This window comes from Ambystoma mexicanum, chromosome 6p (assembly GCF_040938575.1).
Source record: "Ambystoma mexicanum isolate Mex_15411 chromosome 6p, UKY_AmexF1_1, whole genome shotgun sequence".
Lineage (NCBI taxonomy): Eukaryota > Metazoa > Chordata > Amphibia > Caudata > Ambystomatidae > Ambystoma > Ambystoma mexicanum.
Genome location: NC_090935.1, coordinates 865208507 through 865235654, shown reverse-complemented (window position 1 = coordinate 865235654; position 27148 = coordinate 865208507). Strand labels below are relative to the sequence as shown.

General features: G+C 42.6%; 1 protein-coding gene across 1 annotated transcript in view; it reads left to right on the top strand.

The window, feature by feature from the left end:
* Positions 1 to 27148, top strand: part of PJA2 (praja ring finger ubiquitin ligase 2) — a 578273-nt gene that overhangs the window by 479806 nt on the left and 71319 nt on the right. Inside the window, exon 8 of the mRNA XM_069625483.1 lies at positions 14876 to 14997. Coding sequence (XP_069481584.1) covers positions 14876 to 14997 — 122 coding nt within the window. The remainder of the gene's footprint in view (positions 1 to 14875; positions 14998 to 27148) is intronic.

Genomic DNA, 27148 nt, shown 5'->3' with positions numbered 1-27148 from the left:
CTGTGTATTTTTTGGCCTAATTTAGTGGTATTCATTTATCTGATTAGTTGTTGTAGAATCTTTGAGCTGTTAGATAGCTTTTGGAGTATTCTAACAGGTTATATTATTTTAACACAAATTTATAATTTTGGGACAGTTAGATACCAATTGGCGTATTCTAACTGTGTATTTTTTGGCCTAATTTAGTGGTATTCATTTATCTGATTAGTTGTTGTAGAATCTTTGAGCTGTTAGATAGCTTTTGGAGTATTCTAACAGTTTATATTTTTTTAACACAAATTTACTTAAAGGTTTAAATACAGTTTATTTATCAAATTTTGGTTTTAAGAACATCAAATAAGCGTTTGTAAGATTTGCTGGTAATCTCTGCTTTAGAGTAATGGTACTATCATTACATTCAAACCATCCACATTTATTTTGTTATATATGCCGTGTAGTGCCCTGAATTGGTTGTGGCTCCTGCGTGGTAGATTATACCTATTGTTGTGAAGGTTTTCTTACCAAGTGATATTTGACTATGTGTGAATCCAGTCAGCTTGCAGTTGTTTTTGGTACCATCTGCATTGTAACGTAGAAGCATTAGTATTACGTATTTACTATGTGTTTGTATTACTAACGTGGAGCGATTATCTGAATTGCAGGTAGAGCATAATCTACCATGGTTTGCATTTTGTACAAGTTGCTGAAATGGAATGGATTCACAATTTGGTATTGATATATATATATATATATATATATATATATATATATATATATATATATATATATATATATATATATATATATATATATATATATATATATATATGAAGCGTTCATTGGGAATTTCTTCTAGTTACATTGTTGCACAGAGTGCATGTATGTTTCCACATGTATGAAATCTGGAAGATTTCCTTTATAGGTATGTTTTTGTTTTCCAGTACTTGTAGTAAGTACATTAAACATTCTTGTGGATCTTCCTGTGAGTTTATAGTGAATTTCACCATTCCAGCACAGTAGTCCAATTCTTGTCTTATTCCATAAACACTATATGTGTTGTCAGGATTGTTTTTTGCGTTTCTATGAAGTACTAACATTTGCATACACAATGGGTCTCTAAAGTGTAAGTAAATGTTGTCAACAATTGGTGGTAATTGAAATAGAATATGCATTGCTACATTTGCATAGCAACTTACACCAACTATATTTGAGAATTTAAATGGTCCAGGTAGTTCTGTATCTAACTGCTTTTTTGGAGTTTGTCTTCCTTCTTTAAAGAAGTACCTGGTTTACTTTCTCTAATTGATTCTTTTTTGTTTGTGGTACTTGATGAAGTATTAGTTTCTTTTACTCTCTTTGGAGGATTTGCAGTGATGTCCTGTTGCATTTCTGTTTGATTTAGTTTTCTTTTACAACGTTTTAGTTTTTGTGGAACAGAATGTGTTTAGATGGGGAGTGTATAGTGAGCGAAGTCTATTATATTCTAAAATGCAAGGAATATCAGCGTTTACTTTACTTGCATCAAAGTTGATTAGAAATAGACCGTCAAGTGTACGTAAGCGTGATAGTGCTACGTAGCTCATGCCTTCTTTAAAGACTGTGTTACCAATATCTATCATTGCTTTGTCTAGGGTAAGACCTTGTGATTTATGAATCGTGACTGCGCATGCAAGAGTTAGAGAAAATTGTTCTCTGCGTACATACATATCTTTGAAGAGAAGGAATCTAGCTGTTGAGCGTCCTATCCGTTTTACTTCTGAAAGTTTGTCAAAGAGTATATTGACAAACTGAATTTTGTTGTCACGTGGGTATGTTTGAAAGCCAACAACTGTACCCAGTGCTCCATTAACTAGTCCTTGGTCCACGTCAAGGTTACGTGTAAGCATTACTCTGCAATTTAAGGATAATTTTAACATCTTTTCTAAGCCTGCTGTGTTTGAGATTGATTTTTCTAAATTATTTAGTCTTGTTGTGGCTTGGTCACACATGGGTAATGTCATACCATGTACATCTAGTTTGTCTGTGGCGCTAATTTCCATTATTGGTTGCATTTCTTTACTTAAAATTATTTCATTGAATTTGAGACAGCTTGCAAGAGTTGGCATTAAGGCCATACAATTGACATTTTTGTGGGCTAATTGTTCCATAACATCTGTAGCACATGCATTATCGCCATAATGTGCATTAATGTGCCGGGTTTTCAATGTTGCTTCTGCTTCTTTAGAAAGTATACCAACTCTCAAACTTTTTAAAATGTTGGCATAAGTTAGATCTGCAGCTTGGCGCATGTTTTCTGTTAAATCTCTGTATTGGAAATGTTGCCAAAGGTTGACATTTCCAATGCTGCCAACAGGTTTACGGCAGAGTTTGTGCCCTAATGTTTTAAAAATAGGTTCACCTTTTACTGGTATTAATTGAAGCAGATCTCCATAAACAATAATGTGTTTTCCTGCAAAGAGCTCTTCATAGTCTGTTTTGAGTACTTCTTGTAATCTGAGGTGAATCAAAGCTAACATCAGGCATGGCATCTATTAGTAGCATTTTCATTTGTTTCAATACTCTGCGTAATTCCATTGCAGCTTCTGCAGAAAGTTTGTAATAGTCTAATTTGTTCTGGTGTTCTACTGGTAATAGTAGTAATCGGTGTAATGTAACACCACCTATGTTGTAGGCAGATAAACCTGTGGGGGCAGTGACAACAGCTGACAGTTTGTTGTTTGTCAATTGTTGAAGGAACTTACTAATGATTTTGATTAGGAATGTTTTGCCAGAACCAGCTTCACCACTGACGTACAGTAGTATAGGTTTATAATTATGGCAGGAACATTCTTTATTTTCATGTTTTACACCATGTGCAATTTGTTTTGTTACTTCTTGAAAAATGCTACTTTGCTCATTGTTTAGTTTTGATTGTAGTATAGTTAAGTCTTCCTTATCTTCATACTGACACATGGTGTTTTCTACTTCTATCATAGCTAATTCTGCCTCATTTGTTATTAGTGGTTCTCCCAGTGGTTCTTGGCTTCCTGTTACAGAAGGTTGACTACTGTCAGGAGTATCCTTATCTAGTTGGGCTTGGAGTTCTTCTTCATGTTGCTGTTCATTGTGCAACATTGTTTTGTACTGTGTAAAGTTAACATCAGTTATAGTGCTTTCATTTGCTTTGAAGGCATCCTCATATGAGTCATAGTTATCTAGTAATTGTTCTTCTTTTCTCCATGGTTTGAAGAGTTGTAGCAGGGACATGTAATATACTTCTTTATGTTGAGGAGTCTTCAATGACAATTTGATATGATTAATTAAATTTGGTTTAGTGAGTTTAACTAAGCTGCCTTCACATTCTGTCACTCTATATTTACCTTTTTTTTCATCAGGTTTCATATTATTTTTGTATGTGTAGTCTTGGGCTATTTGGTATAGACACATGTTTTCCAAAGTATTACTTCTGTTTGGGTAGTATGTGTCCAATAAATTGTTTTTTAAAATGTCTTGGCTGTTGGGATCATGTTTGGCTATTGTTTCTATATCTTCATATGATTTTAGAACTCTTTTTCTAGATTTAGCTGGACCAAGACTTAGCCATACTATATTTTCAGATTTACCATACAATGAAGTACCAGTTAAACGATCAGCTGCTTCATAAGATCCACATTCTCTATGGGTGAGCATTTTTATGCCCAAGCTGTATAATTTCTGAGAAACTGTTTTATCTGATGACAGGTCATTCCAGAGTTCTTGGAGCTCTGTCTTTTCTGCTTTAGTTAAGTATGCTGTGACATATCGTGCAACTGCAGTAGAATTGTCTGCAATGTACTGCACATCTATGTTTGCATTCCATAAGTGGGCAATGATTGCATTATAATCATTGATATATTTTTCTTCTTCTTTTCTTTTTATGTAATATGTATTTTTAGGTGACTTACCTTTAACACTATGTCTAACTGAAGACATGAGGTTGTTTACTTGACCTGTATTTGTAACTGGTCTAGGGAAACCAAATCGGCATTTGGTGTAGTATTTGCCTTTGTTTTTGTATTTGCGACGACAATATTTTCCACATTTGTGTCTTTGAAATTGTAAAATTTGTGCATGAAGATCACTATTTGTGGCTTCTGATGGAATTTCACAAGTGACATATTTTTCAATAAACTGTAAAACAGTGGCATCACTGTCTTGACCACATTTAGGAGCATCTTTAATCCATAAAAGCATGTGGATATGTGGTGCTCCTCTGGCTTGGTATTCTTTTCTCCAAAAGAAGTGTTGCACTTCTCCAAGGGGAGGAACAGTTTTATTACAAATAAAATGTAGCATAGCAATGAAGCGATGGTGAAAATATCTTGAAACATTAACAGGATCCAAAGAACAAAGTTCTCCAGGTGTTAGTATATCTATGTTTGTTTTGTTTTTATTTGATATGCGTAGGAAATCATGTAAATCTTCCCATGCATATTCTGCACAACTTAATGTAACAAACCAAGTGGGTGGGCCAAGGTTTCTGATCATACAACGTACATCTCCATGACGTTGAAACCAGTACTCTTTAGTACCACGCATATTTGCTAATAGATTTGTAATATTTGATTGTAAAACCTCATCCTTTTGTTGCACTTTCTCTAATAATTGTGTAGCTGTCATATTTTGAAAGTGTGATCCTGATTTTAATGTGTGCAACTCCGTAACATAAAGTTGCTAGTTCACTTTCAAAGAGTAGGTGGAATATGTATTCCCAGATTTAGACAAAATGTGGATTTTCAGAATACATCCGTAATGAGCGGTATTCTGAAGCTGATATTTGAATAGGTCTATCATCATAGCTTCCTCCTTTGTCAGTAGGAAAGAGTAGAGGAAAAGCACGTGCTTCTATACTTTTTTCCCATATACTGATTGGCGATCCTTTTGTTTGACGCATTTGGTAAGTTTCCAGTACATCTTGTACGGTGTCATTACAGTGCAAAGGATGAATTGTACAATGGTCTAAAGTATTTGATATTGTAGCAGGATCTAGTAGCTCAAATTGACCAGCTTCTTGTGTTTCTTGAATTATTTCAGTTGTATCTTTCAAGTTTTCTTCAATATTAATTTCTTTGTAATATTCATTATTCTGTTTAAGATATTGGAAGGCTTGTCTAACTTTCTATAAATCTACCAGCTGTTGCCATATTTTTTTGTCTTTTGTAGGTACTCCATTTACTAATATAATTAAAGATTGCTGCATTGGACGTTGCACTCCTAGAGTATGCACATTTTCTTTTAGATTTAATGTTAAATAAACCACTTTTCCACGAATGCCTTTTACCAATTCAGAAGGAGGTAATTTTGCGGTTTTTGGTTGAAGGCGTATTATTGCTTGAAATGGGTGTACTGTTTGAATTATGATGCTCTCATATAAATTAAGTTGTAGAGGTTTTGGTACTGGGTATAATTCCAAATATTTGTGATAGAACGTGAAGGAGTTTGGTTGTTAGGTTTTGTAGTGCAATAACTGCAAAGTATTAAGGGTTCAGTTATTTCATATTTGTTTTCTGCTACAAGGTAGAGAGCTAATTCAAACCATTTAGAATCTTCATTGTCTTCTATTTTGTATGATAGGTCCACAGTTTTTGTGTTACTTTTATAACAAATTCTACGGCAACATACACATACATGGTTTGGTACTTCCGCTGATGTACTTTTAAATTTGAGTATTTCTTTTTTGTATGTGTTTAGCAAAAGGTTGCCATGTGTAGAATTGTTGCTTAATTGGTTTAAAGCTATTTCATTCTGTAAATGGCTTTCACTTCCAAAATATTTTTTCTGGATATAGTGAATTTCTTCAAGTAGGTCTTTTGCTGTATCATGTAGAAGGATGTTATTTAACTTTGCTAGTGCTAAAGCAGGACTTTTAGCATAGTACAGTTTATAGACTAGATTTCTTATAGTTGAATGATGTGTTGATATCCTTTTGATATCATGGAAAGTGGTTTTACAAGTAGGTCCTGTAATGCAGGCCAATGAATGTCCTTGTAGTCCTGTGTACTTGCGCACTGGACAGGTATCTATATTTTGCAGTAATTTAATTTTGATTTTGTCTTTGCTTTTTACATATTTATTGAGGAATTGGCGTAAAGATTTGAAACATTGTTTGGGAATGTTAGACATTGACGAGCATGGCCATTTGTACATTAGACGTTCTGATTCAGTTGAATGGAGGGGTAATTCTAAGTTTTCAGGGCATATTTTTGTAAGAAGTACTTCTTGTTCCATTATGGTATTATTCACTTTTTCATAACCTCGACCACTGCTATGTATGGCAATTGTATTCGTTTGCTTTTGTTTGTACGCTTCTTCATTAAAATATGGTTCTGTGCTTGTAGTGTGATTCCATTCACCTCCACTGATACTTAAGAAATTCTTTCTGTTGATATTTTGCTTATTGAGAAGTCTTTTTTGTAATTTAGTTATTAGTTTTGTTAGTGGTTTAATTTTGTTTAACAGTAAAATAAATAAATTTCTTTTGAGAAGAATTGCACTGTCCATCAATGCTTCTAAGATTAATTTCCTACGATAGGTTTTAAGCTTTGAACCTGATTTCTCTCCTGTTTTTATAAGATTTTGAAGGACTTTGTGACGGTATATTTTGGCTAAAATACTTTTCTTGGTATGCTTACTTTGCACTATATTAAAATTTGAAGTAGTTGTTTTATCTGTACTGATAGCTGATTTTCTGTTAATTGTTTTTTGGTTTGTTTTACATTTTGATAGAGGAAGCGAAGTTGTAATTGAAACTTCTTGTGTTTCACTAAATGATTGTATTAGCTGTTTTGTTTCAACTTTTTTTACAAATTCTGCTAGAGATGGATGCTTATGTTGGACACCTTTATTTTCATTTGCTCTACTTTTGCGTTGCTTTCTACGGACTTGACTTTTGGTAGGCATTCTTTAGGGTCTGTTGAAAAAAATAAAGAAGATATGGGTTGGGGTGTTCTGGAATGTATGTGTGCTGTGTGCATGAGTGTTTGAGTAAGTTGATAAAGATGTATGTAATGGTGTGTGATTGTGCATTGGGAACTAAAACTAGTAGGGATAGGTATTCTTGAATTTATGTGTTACTAAACTGGGGTTCAGATGACAAAAACTAATTTATTTACATAAGATACATTGCATCAGTTCAGTACATATGATATGTTCTTAATGAACAAATTGTATTGAATGACTAACTGTAGCAAAAAAAAAATATTGTTACTGTCTTGTGAAATTTATAATATATTAGTGAATACCGCTATTTCTGTAAGTAAACTGTTCTAGGTAATAGCGCCTCAATGTCATGTCTAATTTAAAGTAATTAAGTAAATAAATAAATAAAAACAAAAAAATATGAAATTGTATAAGTATTTTTATAAAGGTTTAAACATAGATTGTGTTTGCATGCAATTTTGTTTGAATATATGTAGTCTATATATTTCATTTAAAAAATATTAGTTTAACATGATTTGAGTGTGGGTGTATAAAGAAAGTAAATAGTATAAAGGTTTATAAGTGATAGTTGATTTTAGGAAATTGAAAAAAGTACAGTAAATTCATTTTACAGATTTTACAAGGTAAAAGGTAAAAGTCTGTTTGAAAATGTGTTCATCTACTATACAGAAAATATGCATACCTGAAGTTTGTGTTCATGCATATGGATATGGAGCTGGAGCATGGAGCTGCAAGTAGAAATCTTGAAGACTTGTACAGTATTTCTGGTAGATGCTGCTTGCCAATGATATGACACTTGTACTCAGAGATTCAGAGTACATTTGCAGTGATGATCTATGATGATGCAGTTAGATGTAGAGGTCTTGAATGTGATTGGTGCATGGTCATGTGATTTTTGAGGTACATCCAATGAGGGAATGGCAGAGAGAGTGTAGTGGAAATGGTAGAAGGGCTGTTCATGTTACGATTTGTCCGCGGACATCGGGAGTTACATCCGGGGATTTTTGGGTTCAGAAGTCATGCAAATGAGAATAAGCACTGAAAGGGATTGGTCAGGAAAGTTTGGTGGGTGTGTTGTGCCAGGAGAGATTTTCTCATATACTCTTTTTGCTGAGAGAACAAAAGATAGCTATGACTGTGTGTTTCAGAAAACAGATTGTTTTGATTTTAGGAGATTTGTGGATACATTGGTTGAAGGTGCATGCAGAAAGCTGTGGAGTAGCTGTAGATCTTGGATTCCCACATGTGGAAGTACATTGGCATGGAGTACGTGGAATGAAGTGGTTGGACTTGCTACCTCTCTGTGCTACTTTGGAGACAGAGCAACATCCAGATATAATTGTAATTCATTGTGGAGGGAACAGTTTAGGACATGTGACTGGAATTTTTTTGCAATTTGCTATGAAAGAAGGATTTAGGAAGGTTATGGACATGTTTCCTAATTCTCAAGGGATAATTTCACGGATTGCGCAGAGACAAATGTGGCTTCGTTCTTCTTCATTTGGTCCACAAATGGAAAAAGCAAGGCGCAATGTTAATAAGGCTGTTTTTGCCTTTCTAAGAGATTTTGGCATGTCTTCTTTTCACAATGAAAATATTATGTTTTGTAGTACATACATTTTTCGCAGAGTTGGAGTCCATCTTACTTATGCTGGCAATCAGATTTTTCTGAGAAATGTACAAAATGCATTGCGACCTTTTTTGGAATTACAACAACGATTTTGAAGTAGATGTTAAGCATGTACAATTTTTGACTTACAAACACCACCCAAAGGCTCTTTTCCGAGCCACCACTTCTTTCCAGAGAAAATTACAATGTTTGTGATGGAGTAGCAACCCAATTTTTTTAATGTTCGCGAACTGACCGCGGACTTCTAAAAAATCCAAAGAGCCCTGCTTCATTTATTTTCACTTCTATTTTTTAACTGGGAAAGGCGGCTCTGAAAAAGCCTTACTTTTTTTTGATTTTTGTAATTTTGTATCTTTTTTTGGTTTTTCAGACACGACACACTAGGAGAGGAGGGTAAAGGAGGGTAAAGGGGGGGACACCAACCACAGGGATAAGAAAGGGCGAGCTGAGAGAGGAAGATGTAGAGTGGGTTTTATTTGGGTAGTGAGCAGGTCTTCTCGTGCTCTGAGACGATAGTCTCAAAAGCACTCCGAAGTCGCTCCCCCCTGCAGAGTACTGTGTCACAGTACATACATACAACTGTGACCCTCGAAAGGTAAGGGTCATCAGCATTCTGTATGGCCTGTGAGGCAGCTTGAGGAAGACGCTGTCCCACAGAGGTGGTCCTTGTGGTGACAGGATCAGAAACAGAGGATGAAGTAGAGGAAATCAACCTGCTACGTTCTTCGCAAGGTACAACCCTGCGAATAGCCCCAGAGTGAAATGACCTCAGGTGTCGCTTCATAGTAGTGGTCCCAAAGCTGTACTTACCGTGCTTCCCGCGACTGAGTATCATTTTGCACTCATTGCAGTTAACACGGTTCGCACGAGCCTTAGGAACATTACCATGAATGGTAAATAACCGCCACACCCAAGACTCACGCCTAGTGCGGGTAGTAGAGTTTTCCTCTACCTCATTCTCATCATCCTCTTCTTCCTCCTCCGCATCCTCACTCCTATTCCCCTCTTCAGGCCCTTGGGGAGGTGGTGGTGGTGGAGGGGGTGGGGGTGGTGCTGAAGCAGGTGCAGCACCAAGTGGCAGTTCAGCAGCCAAGTATGCCATCTCGATGATGGTGTAGTCTGCAGGTGACAGCAAAAATCACTGTGTTCTGAAGAATAGCCAGAAACACAATGGGAATAAGCTCTTGGGCGTGGTCTTTTATAGGGGTGCTTGTGCGCGGTTCGCGGACATGCGCACTGTCTGCGGACAGATCGAACACAAAAAAAGGATCGGAAAGTTTCAAAAGATATATAGAAACTCAAGATTGCTATGTGGGACTTGTGCCATGGTGAGATTTTATTGAAAAATATTATGGATTAACTGAAAATGTACTTTTAAATTGTTCGGGGACACGAACAGTGTCCGCATTTCAGGACACACGAGGAGCGTGGGTGCAGTCATATGATCCGTTTGCGAACTAGTCCGCGAAGGAAGCGCCTGTCCGCAGGACACCAAGTGCACGGAGATTGGTTAGCGCATGCGCATTGATGTCCTACGTACACTGTTCGGGTTCTGAAGTAATTAAAAGTGCGTCACACGTGAAACGAACATTTCAGGACACCGCGTGTGTTCTTACAACAGTTTCATTTGGGTAGCGAACACTACGAACAGGTATAGTGTTCTTCAGGACACCTCCATTTTCGTTTACGTACGAACATTTCAGGACACCAATAGCGTTCTTAGAACAGTTTGAACTTGCTAGCGAACAGTACCGGACAGGTATAGTGTTCTTTAGGACACTTTAATTTTTGTTTGTTTACGAACATTTCAGGACACCACGTGTGTTCTTAGTACAGTTTCATGTTGCTAGCGAACACTACGAACAATTGTACTGTTGTTCAGGACACATCATTTGCGTTTATTTACGAACATTTCAGGACACCAATTGTGTTCTTAGGACAGTTTTAAGTTGATAGCGAACATTACGGACAGATAGTGTTCTTTAGAACACTTTAATTTTTGTTTCTTTACGAACATTTCAGGACACCACGTGTGGTGTTAGAACAGTTTCAACTTGCTAGCGAACAGTACGAACAGGTGTGGTGTTCTTCAGGACACCTCCATTTTCGTTTATGTACGAACGTTTCAGAACACTCGCACTGTCCGCGGACACTTTTATTGTTTTTTTTAAAAAAAACGGAAACTATTCACAATACAATATAAAAATTAAACTTTATTTAACATATATTAATAATTTATGACAGAAAAGGTGAGGCAGAAACAAACAAAAACAGGAGAATTTGGGGTTTCAACATGATTGGTATTAGGTGACGAAGGGGTGGAAGTCTCATCAAAACGTTTTGGATTATGGAGAGGGTTTGGGGATAATTGACTGGGATATGGTGAGGAGGGACAAGTACATGTGGGGCAATGTTACGAGGTTTTTGGTTTGAAATGATTTTCTACAAAAGTTTTAAAATTATTAAAATTAGTATTCTGATCCTGGTGTTCCACCTTGATGGTCGTGCAGCTATAGAATACCTCCGTCCCCAAGTATCGCTCGAGCAGATAAAGTATACTGCCCTAGCAATCTTTGAGGCCACAGGTGATGAGTTGCGTCGTCTGTTGGATACCGGGAACACCGGAAGGACCCCTGAGTGCTGTAAGGCAAAGGTTAGAATCAGATCTGCTTTGATCAATAATGGCAGTGTAAGCAATCAAGAATAACCAACACAGCTTACCCAGGGGATGATGGAAAAGGTGGGAAACCTTAATAGACAACGAGGGAAGACCAACAGCAGGCTGGAAAGTACTGCAGTTCCTCCAACTCACATCTGCAGCCAGAACGTGATAGTCAAGAGTTTGTGGTTCAAAAGTTCGCCAAAACAGAAGGATAATCCAGAGCAGAAATCCAAGATCAGACGTAGGTCAAGAGTTCCAATGATCCAGAAGAATACGTCAAAGCCAAAGGGTGATCCAATATCAAATCCAAATAACGTTCCGTGGTCAAGATCCAGAAAAGAAGCAAGATGAACGAGGAGTAAAGCCGAACAGGTCTCTGGTTGAAACAGCTGTGAAGCACTGAGTGTTTCTCCTCGGTTCCTTTTAAAGGAAGTCATAATCACATGACTGATCACATGACGTACAGGAGCGTCACGTGAGGTTGGACGCCATCCATGATTGGTTGTCAAAAAGTGGACGCCAGCGTTGGCTACAGACGATCCCGTGACTAGTCACGTGATCGCTCCCGTACGCGGGAGCTAGAGCCGGCGACCACGGTGCCGTCTGGCATGGATGAGGCGCCAGGGCAGACGCCAACATGGAAATGGGCGGAAAGAGGTGGTACTGCCCCTCCGTACATCCCGCCTGCCGTGTCTTCCCCGTTGGTGTGGGGTTTGGGTATGGGAACGGATGTTGCCGGGTAAATGTCGGGAGGACGTGACAATTAGCCAACAACACATCCATTTTTTCTTCTATATTGTGAAGACTTTTATCCATAACAGGGTTTTCTGAAGTTTTTTCTATTTTGGTATGCTCTGTACAAAAAAATAATATAAATGTTAAATGTATATAAAAAAAATAATAAATAAATGGTTTATATTATAAAGTGTTTACCATTAGTTTCACTATCTTGTGACATTTCTTCATGTGGGAAATTGTCCTCTAGCCATTCCAGAGTACTAGACATTTCTGTGAGAAAAAAAAAAGATAATATATGTTTTAATCTAATACAGAAAGTTTATAAATATGAGTAAAATGAAGTACACTTACTATTTCTGGTAAGAGAAGTCCTATGTATTCAGTGGGTCTGGTCTTGTTCTCAGTTCTGTTGTGTCTGTGAGGTAATTATGTTGGAAGCCAATTTATCTTCTTGTGGTATATTCCATTTCAGAACATATTGTATTTAAATGAATGGTTAGTGTGTTACATATATGGGTTACATTTCTTATGTATTACTATATATAATGTGTTTGTGTGCTGCTTTTTGAATTTGTTAAATGTTCCTATATTATGATGTAACAATCAAACATACCCCACCACCCCCCCCCCCCAGTTTTTAGGTAGTGGTACTGTTCTCCGAACATGTCCGCGAACATTAAATAAGTTTGCGGACATCAAGTTCATAAGAAGAGATGTAGTCAGTTCCATATGACATGTATATAAAGTCAGTCATTATTGTTAAGTTGTGCTACTAAAAAACTATGAAATTCAGTGAAAAAAACTTTGTTAAAGGGACGTTATGGTTAAGTTGCGCTACTAAAAACCTATGAAATTCAGTGAAAAAAAACTTTGTTAAAGGGACGTTATGGTTAAGTTGCGCTACTAAAAACCTATGAAATTCAGTGGAAAAAACTTTGTTAAAGGGACATTATGGTTCCAAGTAAAACCGAAAAACCCTTGAAATTCGCCAGATATGGTAAGCTAAGCAACCATAACTCGCGCCACCACCATGCACTGCTAAGACTAACACCCTGGACATCAAAGATGACATCACAAATGTCATTGATGACATCACTGATGACATCACATGTGTATGTACTTCTCATGAAATATGTGTAGAAGGGATTCTTATTATGTTGCGAAAAAAGTGTCAACAATCATTGCACGAAATATACCCTAATAAGTGCATTGAACGATGCATTGATATAAATAGCATCCTATTATGGGGTTCTATCTAGTATACTAAGCTACTCATGCAGAAACATAACATTGTGTGCAGCGTACAAGATGAAGGTATGATATTCGTAATGTTAATATGTTGAATAATGAAATGATAATTGTTTTCTTAATAGATTTTTGTTTACTGTGAAATATGTAATAAGTAGCTAATAAAACCCATTTATTACATAATTTCATTACTATAGACAAAACACAAAGACACATACCAATATGGGTATATAAAGGGAAAGTGAAGTTAGCAAAAAAGCACAAGTAGTAGCAGAAACAATTCATAACTTAACTGATTAGTTTCATGCAAATAAATGATTGCTCTGTTTCAAAGCTGCTATTTACCCTATGTATATGTATCACTTGATGTGATTGGACCCTAAGGAAAGTAGTGTGAGTACAATGTATACAAATATGACCATATACAGGGAAAGTACTGCCATAAAAAAAACAGAACTATCAGAAAGTGCTCATAAGTCTAGTGATTATCTTTATGCACAAAAAGGATTGCTGTCTTTCAAGCTTGTTTTTTCCCATATGTATATGTTTCATATGATGTGACTGTACTCTAAGGGAATTACTGTAAGAACCTACTAGGATACGTCTACAAATAAAATAAAATTCTTAGTTTCTGACTGTTACTGAAGAAAACCATGTGGCCTAGATATGTCAGCAAAAGAAAGAATAGTGAGCCAGACATGTGATGTCATCAGTGATGTCATCAATGACATTTGTGATGTCATCTTTGATGTCCTGGGTGTTAGTCTTAGCAGTGCACGGTGGTGGCGCGAGTTATGGTTGCTTAGCTTACCATAACTGGCGAATTTCAAAGGTTTTTCGGTTTTACTTGGAACCATAACGTCCCTTTAACAAAGTTTTTTCACTGAATTTCATAGGTTTTTAGTAGCGCAACTTAACCATAACGTCCCTTTAACAAAGTTTTTTCACTGAATATATATATATATATATAATTTTTTATTTTTTTATTTTATTTTTTGGAAGGGGCATTCGTAAAGAACAGGATCTGTTATGAATGTAATGCAACAGGAATTGCAGAAAATTGGAAACATTAGTTTTTTAATTGCGAAGGTACCTCGGATGTTCATAACCAATTTTTAAGCCAGTTTTTTACCGACGTTAGAGTTATGAATTGTGGTGTAGAATAATAAATGGAGAACAACAATCCATTATACTGCAACCATTAATTTTACAAAAGCGATCTTCAGATTATTACTTGAATTCCACTATGTGGTAAAATTGAAATCTGCATTCTACTGTTCATAAATAACTAACGACGGTTGACACTCATGATCAATTTGCCCTCAAATTGCTCTCTCCTCTCGTATTGAGGACTTCAAATTGCAAACTTGATATAATTAAGTGGATAATCTAGTACTTCAAGTTAGGGGATCAGACAATTGTATAATTAAATGTGTATATATATATTTCAATGGATGTATTTTAAAAAGTATGGATGGAATTATATGTATAAAGGTTGTATTGAAACCAGATATACAAATTAAAAGCATTAAACAATATATATTCTTTTCATTAATAGGAGAGTTGTGTGGCTATTCAAAATGTAGTTTGTGCAATTCCTTGCATACCGTACATTTTTAAGATCATCATAAGTAGTTGCTGATGTAACTCTGCTTTCTTAGCTGTAGGTCAAGAGCAGTGCTGTGCCATCTGTTGCAGTGAATACATTAAGGAAGAAGTACTAACGGAGCTCCCCTGCCGGCATTTCTTCCATAAGCCTTGTGTAACCATTTGGCTACAGAAGGTATGTTTTGATTGCAGCTGGGTATTTTGCTTTACATTTTTATTTCAATCCATCTCAAGTCAATTTTGATGCAAGTTTTTTTTCAGTGTCCACCTCTGTCATAAATTGATTTCCATATAACCTTTTGTATATCATAGCTTTTTTTGCTAGTAAATGCCATCTAGCTGTCAAGTATTCTTTTTTGTCTGTACTTTGGGAATTTGTAAGAAGTTGCATTTTCAATGTTTGTGTTTTTTTACTACTCTGCTACAAAGTATAGATCTGTGCAGAATTTTTGTGCATCCTTCCCAGGCGCTCTAGAGACTTAACCTTTAGGGTTTCAAGAAGCAAAACCTATTCTGTCCAATTTGGTTATTTTTAATTTTATTTGGGGTTTACTCAAAAGTACATAGACAAGTGCCAGTAGTCTGTAAAAGTTTTCTTTTAAGCATCTTTTTAGTTTTTTTCACATATGAACATTAAAGAAGACAGCAGTATGATTAATGAAACAAAACACCAGTTCTTAACCTACAGGAGCAATTCTGCATACTGTAACGTGCACATATTCCACTAGTGTACGCAAGCATCCAGTAGTTGCGCTATGTTTGTAGTCATCCATCAATTCAAACATTACCAGAGGCATCCCATGCCGCCTCTATGACTTTCCATATTTCAAGAGTATTTTGATGGCTTCCTCGATTTTACAATTAGTGATCTACCAAGTACCTACATTTTTCTCATGTTTCCCATAAGGAGCATCCCTTGTCTTTGCTAATTTTTCTGTTACAATAAGACACCCATTCCCCTAACTATTTGGCTATTGTTGGTGGGGTGACCACCTTCTGCCACTTCACAACAATTGAACCCAAACCTATCCAGACTTTTCTGTTATATTATATAAATGACCTAGAATCTCTAGAAATCCCATTTTGAGACTTCAGTCCAGTTGCTAGCCAAGCATCTGTATAGTTGCGTGCTGCATCCACTCCCAAAAACATCTAAAACCCATACATTCCCATGCGTTATGCAGTACGGAAGGTGATAGGCACCCTGCGCGGCACACAGCTAGGGTTGTCTACACACTAAATCTTGTACAATTCCACTCTATTCTAGTATGTAAGGTAGAGGTATTTCAGTTGAATAAGTCACAATCTTGTATTAGCACATGGACAACATTATTGGCCTCCTCTCAGCCAATCGGAATGTTCAGAGAGCAGTCAACTACTGGTATTGACTGCATTCTGAACATTCCTGTCTTCAAAAAGCAAACCGTGAAACAACAATGGAATTTCCAGGCAAGTTTTTATTTCAACAAGTCACTTCCTGTCTGGGAGGAGCTTTTTTTGCTTCAGCATCCTGTTTAACACAATAAAGAGAAAGCTAAAACGGGGGAAATGCTTTCACTTTCTGTTTCAAGGTACTTGGAAGTGAATGTAGAAGCATGTGATGTAAAGCAGAATGTTATGGTGTGAGTGAGAGAATGCTTGTGGTGAGGGTTCTAAGCCCAGGCAGTTGGAGAGACCCTGCCCGAGTGATGGGAGCCAGTGTCTGTTCCTAGTAACTGTTCCTCTTGAGCTTACCTGATGTAACTTAAGAAGATGTAATAAAGCTACTGAAACATACCTGCAGCCTACGGAAGTCACTTTGTTTCACTGCCGACAAGGATGGTCTTAAAGAACACCAGTAACAGACCTGCCAGGCAAAAGAGAGACAGTTTAAGTGTCTAGTCTGCTGCGGGGCATGCAGAGAAGAAAGAAAGGAACCACTGCCCCCAGAACAAGTAAGTCCCATCACCCAGGGCGATAAGAAAGGAGACCTTTGACCCTCGAAGTGAAGAAGAGGAGGGCATGTGCTCCAGTATAAGTCACAGAGAAGATGAAAAAGGGGAACTGTCCCTTAGTTGAAGACCCTAAGACCCAGGGCAAGCGAGGGAAATGTAAAGAGGGCTCAAAGGTAAAGAAAGCCCAGCGATAAAGAAGACTGTCCCAGCCCCAGAAGAAGAAGAATGGGGGATATCTGCAGAGAAATGGCAGAGCTGCTGTGCATTGTGAAACAGATGTGCAAGGTAAAGGGGGATCTGCCCCAACAAGAGAGGACAAGAGGACAGGAAAGAGGGACCAGCCCGGGAAACTGCGCACCATCAACAAGAAAAGGTGGCCAGGAAGGCCCAGGGCAAAGCTAAAGGGAGAGGGAGAGAAAGAGGTCCCAGGGTCATGGCAGGCAACCATAATCGGTCTGTAACGAGCAAGAAAAAGCTCTGAGAAGATGAAGATTGGTGCTCAATGACAGCGTGTAAGGAGCGAGCACTCTGCTCGGGGCTGGCAGCCAAATTGTGAGAGAATTGAGATGACGGGCTATGTAAATAAGCCGACTAAGGAATGCCCGTGGTGAGGGTGCTTATAGGACTGTGTCGTATCCCTAAAGGGATCCGGAACAACCTACCATATGAGGTGTGATGGTGATGCCTTGTTTGCTCCAGGAGGTCCACGGCTTTTCTGTGGCGTGGGGAGCATCCGTTGCGGCGAGGGACCTCCGCAGGCCCCTGTGCCCAGTGCCCAAGTTATGACGTTACCCGGTGCGTGCGTGTGTGGGCTGGCGAGAGAGTAGAACGGCTGAAGATGTTGCGAACCATTCGCAGTTAGCATCATTTTCAAGTAAAGGACCCTCCATGCGTGCAGGCGTGAGCAGGTGATTTACAGAAATCCTGTAAGAGCTGAGAAGGAAGGATTGTGTGCGCGTTGGGATAATAAAGACGTGCCCACAAGAAGTGGAGCTTGGGAAAATGAATGGCGGAAAAGTGTGCCATCCTCTAAGCATAGCGGGCTACAACGTAGTTCCAGAAGAACATCTGTGATGTCAGGCGAGGATTATAACAGCAGCTGTGCTCAGAACCATGCTGGACTATGAGGTACTGTGTACTTAAAGTTTTGGCCGGGCAGAGGGGAAGCATCGATTCTGTAATGCTTGTGCCGACGGCTGTGTTCATTTTTCTTTTGTGTCCTGACCTGGCGTTTCAAAGTGCCGGTTGTTTGGTGAGACTGAGAATTACTGAGGGTACTTGGTAGAGTGTGATGATAGAGATGCAGTCTCAATTAGCCCATGCTTAGAAATAACAATTTATGAGGATTTTGCAGCTTTAGACGTTGTGTACAACCATGGACACTTAGCGAAGAAATAGGATTATAAGTCTGTTTATTCGTAGAGGTTGTCTAGTGTTAGACATAACATATTTTGAGAAATTGCAGTGTTGGGTTGCATGCAAGCAATGAGGACTTTTAGGATTATAATGCTTAGAGATGTCTGAAGTTTTAAGGGTTATGAAGGCTGAGCAATGTGCTGGTAGTAACCAACTTAGGAATTGCAGATGTGGTGTGGTCCAAAAATGTGCTGTAAAACTTTGTCATGCTGTGTAGGTCTGAGCAATATACATGATTGTAGGAATATTTTAAGGTGTCTAGTACTGACGTGCTCAATGATTAAAAATAAAGTTGGGTACATAGTGGGGTGAGTGCCTTCCGTTGTATGAGTGGATATGAACTCAGGGTGTCTTAACCAGGGTAGATATGGGGTGTAAGAGTTTCAATGTGTGAGTAGATGTGAGTGAGCCCATACAAATTGAATGGTTGTGCTTGGCCACACCAACCTGGGTGGATTGATATGATATGGTATTTGTAACGCGCCTATACACAAGTGTTTCAAGGCGCGACGAGGCAGGGAGGGAGGGAAACAAGGGGAAGACAGACAAACGATCCTACTAGGCCAGGTGTCATTCAGATCGTGCAAGTGCAGAGGTAAGGGGAAAAGGAGGAAGTGCAGGGGGAGGAGGTGGGGGGGAAGTGCAGTACAAGGTAAGTAGCGTAAAAAATAATAAATAATAAATAAAAAGGGCCAGCTGGTGGCAAGTGCGAGGTAAGTGCAGAGCAAGTGCTGGGAAGGGGGCTGTAGGGATACAGTGACAGTCCCACAGTGCAGGGGGAGCCAGGGAGGCAGTGCAAGTGGAAGAGTGGCTGGGCCCTGGACCGAGGTTGCTGAGAGTGGCCCAGATGCAGGTTTAGTGCTGAATTCAGTGGGGAGTTAAGCAGGATTAGCAGGGGAGAGGGAGAGAGAAGGCAGAAGCGAAGAGGAAGGTTTTGAAGTGCTTCCGGAACCGGAGATGGTTCTCCTCAAGTTTCAGGGAGGCAGGAAGGCTGTTCCAGAGGGAGGCCCCTGCTGCGGAGAGAGATCTACCCCCAGCTCGTTGCTTCGAGAAGCGGCTGACCATGAGGGAGTTGGAGACGGATGAGCGAAGGGCTCGTGAAGGAAGATATTTAGGAAGAGAGAGTTGAAGGTATTTAGGTCCCAGGCCCCAGAAGGCCTTGTGGACAATGCAGAGGGTTTTGAACTTATTCCTCGCAGCCACTGGGAGCCAGTGAAGAGATTTCAGTCCTGGAGAGATACGGTCCCTGGGCTTGAGGCCAAGGACAAGTCTCGCAGTTCTGTTCTGGATAAGTTGCAGAGGGCGGAGAGTGGAGGCAGGCAGATTAAGATAGAGGCTGTTACAGTAGTCCAGCCTAGAGAGAACCAGGGCTCGGGAGACAGTGAGCTTCTGGGGGAAGGAGAGGAAGGGAAGAATACCTCTGAGGAGGTGCAGCTGGTAGTGTGACTTCTTAGAGACGTCAGATATATGAGGAGAGAAGGAGAGTGTGGAATCGAAGATGACCCCGAGGTTTTTAACCTTGCAGGTAGGGGCAGGAAGGGGGCCAAGGGAGGCCGGCCAGAGAGCTGCAGGGAAGGAGGGAGTGGGTGTGCCGATGAGTAGAATCTCAGTCTTACTGGCATTGAGGCAGAGGTCATTGGCGGCACACCATTCCTGGATAGCAGACAGACAGTCGGAGATGAGGGAAGGAGAGGAGGAGGCAGAGGGTAGCCTGAAAATGAGCTGGGTATCGTCTGCATAGCACTGGAAGTAGGGGCAGAGAGCGGCGATGCGGTGGGCAAGGAGTGCCAGATACTGGTTGAAAAGCCAGGGAGAGAGGATGGATCCCTGGGGGACACCACAGGTGGAGAAAAAGATGTCAGAGAGGAAGGAGCCCATTTGGACCTGGGAGGGTCGACCGGAGAGGAAAGAAGTCAGCCAGGCCAGCGCCTGACCAGTGATACCCAGGTTATCACGGAGACAGTTGAGCAGGATGGCATGGTTGACAGTGTCAAAGGCAGAGGAGAGATCGAGCAGAATGAGAACACAGGGAGTGTTGGAATCGAGGTTCAGGAGCAGGTCCTCACGGATGTTCAGGAGAGCAGTTTCCGTGCTTCTGGCCACTCTGAAGCCGGATTGATGGTCATGAAAATTACCAACAGATTCAGCATGGAGGTTAAGCTGGGAGATGGCCAGTTTCTCCAGGAGCTTACCCAGGAAGGGAGTAATGGAGATTGGGCGATAATTGGCCGGGCAGGAGGGGTCGGCAGAGGGTTTCTTGAGGAGGGGGTGCACAAGGGAGTGCTTGAGGGGGGATGGGAAGACTCCAGAGGCGAATGAGTGGTTGCAAAAGTCAGCCAGGGCAGGAGCCAGGGAGTCGATGTGGTCCTTGATGGTTTTGGAGGAACAGGGGTGAACCTGTTTAGACGAGGCTTTCATAGATCGGACTTGTCTGGAAACCTCATCAGCAGAAAAAGGTGGAAAAGCAGAGGAGGGTGGAGGGGCGGCTGCAAGAGAGCAAGAGGAAGAGCCGGGAAGAGAGGGAGGGAGGAGAGAGGAGGAGAGCGAGGACAGGATGTCCTGAGTTTTTGAGATGAAGTGCGAGGCCAGTGCAGTGCAGAGGGCCTGGGAGGGGACAGGAGAGGTAGAGACTGCAGCGGGGTTGGCCAGCTCCTTGCAGATTTTAAAGAGTTCGGCCGAGTTGTTAGATGCCTCAGAGATGCGGGCTTGGATAAGGGCTCTCTTCTTGGTGAGAACGGAGAGCCGGTATTGCCTTTGGAGCAGGCGACAGGCCAGTTTGTCAGAGGATGAACATGAAGCACGCCATTTCCTCTCTGCCACCCTACACTTGCGTTTTAGGGTGACGAGATCCGAGTCATACCAGGAGTTACATTTGGCTTTGGGCTTCAGGCGGATTCTCATGACGGGGGCAAGGATATCGAGAGTATCAGATATAGAGGAATAGAGCATGGAGAGGGCTGTGTAAGGGTGTGTTTGCATTCCGCCGTGTTATGAGTTGCTGTATGAAATGTTAGCAACAGTAGAGAGGGGGGGTGCCTCTCGCATTATGGATTTAGAGTTCAAGGAAGGAGGGGGCGCCCTCCATGTTATTTATACAGAGTTGCGCCTCTCTTTAAATAAGGCACACCGTATGATTGTGTGTGTGTGTTGGTAGCATGTTATACCTGTGACCGTGTGGTGTCCTTAGTGTGTGTGCGGGGATTCTGGAAGAAAGGGCGATGTGTTGTGATGTGTCTGTGTGTATGTGGTGGCTCTGGATGAAAGGGAGGTGTGTTATGATGTGCTTTGTGTGTATGTGGTGATTCTGGAAGAAAGGGAGATGTGTTGTGATGTACTTGGAAGTGAATGTAGAAGCATGTGATGTCAAGCGGAATGTTATGGTGTGAGTGACGGAATGCTTGTGGTGAGGGCTCTAAACCCAGGCAGTTGGAGAGACCCTACCTGGGTAATGGTAGCCAATGTCTGTTCCTGGTAACTGTTCCTGTTGAGCTTACCTGATGTAATTTAAGAAGATGTAATAAAGCTACTGGAACATACCTGCAGCCTGAAAGTCCCTTTGTTCCACTTTCTTATAGAGATTTAAATTTTACATACCTAATGCATACTCATGTTTCACCTACTCCAGTAATACCAAGTTGGCGATTTAAATGCTTAACTTATGAAGATAACCTTTTTTAATTATTACAAAATAAAAACCGATTTAATTTACTAACTCAGTTTGTCTATTTCTTTACTATTTAATGTTTTTACTTCACAACAAAATTCCAAAACCTTTTATTGTAATTGCCTCCATGTGCTATACTTGTTAGATTTCCTAGGGGGCCCTGGGTGTGGATCACTAGACTTTTATTTATTTATTTATTTTGGGCTCTTCACACAGCATTCAAGCCTAGAGCCGTGATGCCTTTCAAAGCGTTCGCATATTTATCACATGCTTGCCCAGGGCAAAAGATTTCAAACAGTCTTGTTTAATAAAGTCCCGAACTTTGAGATCCCTGTTAAGTCCACGTTCTACCACCTTCCGGTGGCACTCCCTCATTCATGTTCCTGCTCAGATGGAAGTCTGATCCTACCCCAGATGCATACCTGTTGATAGCTCCTCACAACGATCATTGCAGGATACATACACCATAGGGCAGGGGCATGCAACCTGCAACACTTCAGATATTTTGAACCTGGTGCAGGGCGGAGGTCCTGAACCCCTCCTCAAAGGGGAACAGGTACAGAGTAAAGGCCCTGGGCATTACAGAATAATGAACCATTGCATGGCAGATTCCCTGGCCAGTTCAAAGGTAAGGATCCCAAGAATTCAGGGGCAGGTCTTGTCCAAGAGTTGGCCATTCACCCAAGCCCAAGGTGTTTTCTACTGGATTTGGTTCCTGACAAACCTTCTGGCCACTTTGTGGCTGGGAAATCAGACTGCTTGTCAGATCATTTTTGTAATACCTGTGTGGATTCAGAGATGGAAACTGTGCCCTCAATCCACACCTGCTCAGTTACTGAAAATACTGGAGGGGCACACCTGACTCCTTTAAATCCAATATCTGTGGTTGGGTGGTCATATGAAAGGTATGTCATAACTGAGGGGGGAACCCATGTCATCTCTGTGGCTGGGCAGAGTGCACAGAAATCTCACTCTGCCTGCCAAACCACTTTCCAGCACTGGAAAGCGGGTTTAAGCAGGGCCCCAGTTCTAAAACTCCCAGGCTATGGACAGTGGAATAAAAGCCAGACCGTCCCCTGTAAAACTGGAATTGGAGTGGACTCTGTGCAGCTCAGCCTAGATGTTGCTGATCACCCTATTACCTGTCTTCACAGGTGACTGATGGGATTAGAGAGAAATTGGACCATTGTTGAGAAGAGTCCAGAGCTTGGGCATTCGGACATCTCTCTACAGAGTTAAAATGGACATGTTGCTTGAATCTGGACCTCAACATGCTAGTGCAGGTGGCATTCAGTTATTTTCTCACCTCGAGGATGATGTGGTTCTCACCCTTTTTGGCTGGTGCTGTGATGAATTGCCACCTGGCATGGGTATGAAAGCCCTGGGTTTTTACATTTTTATTATGTAATAAAATGCGTGTAATTCCATCTCTGAAAGGGAACTCTGCTAATAATATTCCCCTGTTGAAAGCTCCATTCCAAAATCATAGTGTGTACTTGTGCTCAGCTGCATCAGTATTTTGATTCACAGCACCAGTGGCACAGAGCAGGTTCAGAGTGCACAGGTGCATCCAAGTCACTACAGCACAGGGGCCGCATTTAAAATTTTCACTCCTGAGGATTCCAAGATTGCCACAGAGGCGTAAAGTCACTGTCTAGTGTGCTCCGTCCCCGCATCAGCCCTCCCTACAACGCAGAAGCACAGAGTCCTCGGAGACGGTGGATTTTGGAGGAGCAGCTTCTCATCACAGAGCCCGAAATGACGAAACTCGCTGCACTGAGGCTGGCGGAGAGTGGCTGAGAGGCGGGTGCGCGCTTCGCCTTTCCTCAGCGGGAGTCGGGCGTTCCAGGCCAGGCAATACTTTAGCAGGCGCGGGATGGATACAGCGCGCCTAGCAGATTGTATATCCCACTCATCGCAGGACATCAGCAGCGCACCCAACCGCTCCCCCCACCACACCCCCTACACACAAGCTTGGATACAGCATACAGATAAGCAACAGGATGCCCAACCCCCTGCATCGGAGATCGCTTCTGGAAGGGGGCAGTTACTGCAGCCCTAGGCTGCCACTCCAAGAAGCACCCAGCATTCCAATATCACAAGCAGGCGGTCGCAACACTTCAGCCATCCGCCGTAGGCGGACCATGGAAGGATCCAGTGAGATCCCCCATAAAAACGGAGGAGTAGACATCATCTTCCTCCAGCACACCCTCATAGCGAAAACACCGCCACAGGGCCTATACTATGTTCTCTATACGGCCTACTCGACGCTAGATAGTGGAGGAGGCACAGCAACCCCCCAGCCACCACAGATGGAGACAAGGACACGCACCCAGTGCACATTCATACTCTTACGTCCTGTTCCCTTTCCTCCATACTGTATGGGAGTCCCTTCCAAGGGATGGGAGACGGAACCTTTTTCAACAGAAAAAACCTTCTTCCCCTTTCAATTTAGAGGCGCGTGGTGGCGCGTCCCAGGGAGCATGCGCTGCCCTGACTCCACCCTCCGGCGCCACACCCCAGTCCCCTTTTCTGCATCGACAGGAACAGGCCAAATTCACCAGCACTCCTGGGTTTGGCTTCGGCTATGTAATTCCACGTGCGGATACTTCTTCTCTTTGTCTTTTTTTGTCTTTTCTATCATTCAGGTACTTGGTCCTCAGGCGCCACGCTCCTCCCCTGCGCATTTCGGCTTCTACAGGGTTCAGCAGGTGTCCATCCTGCAACAGGCTCTTCCCAACTTTAGACCCCAGGCCCTCTGCCTATGTTGCCTTGGCCCAGATCACGGTTGGCAATCATGTTCGGCGTGTGACTTGCTGTCCTCGAAGGTGCTGAAGAACAGACTAGCCAGGTGGAGGGAACTCTTCCAGAAGTCGCCTCCAGAGGATCATCAAGAACTTCGTGAAGCATCGTCCCAGGCCAATATTTTCCAGCGCACCCCACAAGGGAGACTCCTTCCCAGGGACTCTCCCGCGTGGGAGGGACCGGCCAGGTCCTTCCACCAGCATGTGGACCGGGGCTGCTACACCTACCGGCCTTCGGGTCGATAGTTCCTCTGATCCTCCCAGACGCAGTATCGAGGGACCAGAAGGTTCTTGTACTGGGCCTACATCCGAGGGGCTATGCCCTTTCATCGGTGCAATCGCCGAGGACCTATGCCCTAATACCGGCAATACGTCCGACGGGGTGCCTAAAAGCAGCTCTACTGACCCCTGGGTCAAGGGTGTCGCACCTACCGGGCCGAGACCCGAGGAGCAGGGTAGGCCTTGTGATCCACACGCGATAGTCTTGGATAAGGCCGGACCCAGCGGGCTGGGCAACACGTCGCAGGCATGTGGCAGGCAGCTAGACAAAATGGCCGCCGCGTCAGACAGGAGCACCCGTCCAACGCCATTCCACGAATTCGGCGAAGAACGAGTGTCACGGTGGGACTGGTCGCAACCAGGTACGTGGCCTACAGTCTACCCTTCATATTCACAGGGCAGCTTTCCCATGCGTCTATACGGACTGGGTACGCAGCGGCTCCAGCAGTCCCCCGCTACCCTGTCGGTACTCCCTCATTCATGTTCCTGCTCAGATGGAAGTCTGCTCCTACCCCGGGTGCATACCTGTTGATATCTCCTCACAACAATCATTCTCCAGCATGGGGTCTGGCATGGATTCACATGCTCATGAATATTCCCCGTCAGGCTGGGAATCCTCGGTAAAAAAAAAATCAGTATCAGTTTCGTTTCTGATCTGTCTTTGGTAGTAGTAACCAATCACTGATCTCTGCGTCATACTGACCACAGCCAATGACTGCCCTCTACCTAAGCCCCGCCTCTGGCAGTCATCTTCAGATTTTTACCGCACGTTCAAGTGTTGGGATCCTCGTGCTATTGCTCTCGAGCGTTAGTGCTATTTTTTCACGTTTTATTCTCAGAAAAATTTCTCTTTTTTCGGTCAAAAGAGCCTCAAGCTCCACCGTTTCTTCATCCGATCAACGGGGACCCGTGTCGGATTCGTCTACGCCCCTCAAGGGTGAAGATTCCGTCGAGCCGCGCTTTTGGAGGACTCCAGAAGTTTCTCAGGCCCACCTCGAACTTGGCCCAGGAGAAGGGAAGCGCGACGCCCGGAAAGCTGTTCAGGGTCTGTCCTGGATGCCAGCTTCAGAATGTCTTTGAGGACGAACACTCCCTTTGCCTTTACTGCCTACATGAAGACAAGATGCACGTGGAGAAGGACTGTGCGTTTTGCGGCAATATGTCGGAGCGGACCATGAAGGACCGCCATCAACGTCTCGCCAACTGGCTGGAAGGAAAGAGCCCGTCAGGCGAGAAGAAGAAGAAGTCCGAGCGGTCTTCTAAGACCTTTGAGGGCGCCCCGGCGACGGGGTCCAACAGAAGGCCAAGCACCGCGAGTCCGCTGGCACCGGGAGCGCCGAACGGTCGGGCTCTACGGGCGCCAGGCAGGGCGCATCCTCCCCAGCGCCATCAACCACGAGCCAACGCTCTGGCTCGGGTAAGAGGAAGGCCGAGCACCGAGACCCCAGTCGTACTCTAAGACCCCATCGGAGGGGGGAGCGAGGTGGTGACCCTCCCCCCAAGGAGAAGGCGGTGAGCGCACCTAAGGTGGTGAAAGCCTTGATCCATCCGGCCAAGGCCTCTATCGAGACAGTCGCGGCGGCCCTGGCTCAGCCTGTGGAGGCTACACCAGTGGTGGCGACCCCGGGGCCCAGAATCTCCCTGCCACCGCGGAGGGAGTTCTCTTTCATGCCCATCGACAGGACCCCCGTGAAACCTCTGACGGAGAAGAAAAAGGGGGGGCAGGAGGTCGTCGTGGACTCGGCCTCAACCTCTGAGGAGGAACTGATCGAAGTCTTAGGCCACGGCTCTGGCGTGGAAGAAGGCCATCCTGTCGGGAGGGACCCCGACGTGGAAGACAACGAGGGCGTCGAGGATGCCGACGGGGCTCCTGATCGCCCGTCGGATCTCCCTCAACCAGTGCCGCAAGACAACTCGGCGGCCATTTTGTTGGCTATACAGTCCTTATGCTCGGAGATAAGGACGAGACTGCCGTTACCACCAACGGAGGAACCGCTCCCGACGGGGGACCCGGAGACAGGACCTTCTGGGAGCCCTCCCCCTAAGAGAAGAAGGATTCATCCTCCACCTCCTTTTCAGCCATCGCGCCCTGTTCAGCCCTCATCCCCGTCCACGACACGTGGGGATGATACGGGGACTGACACGGCCGCGACGGGTACAGACGACGAGGTTTACGACGAGGATCTCCCGTCGTCCCCTCCCACCCGGGCTTTCCCGCCCAACGAGATT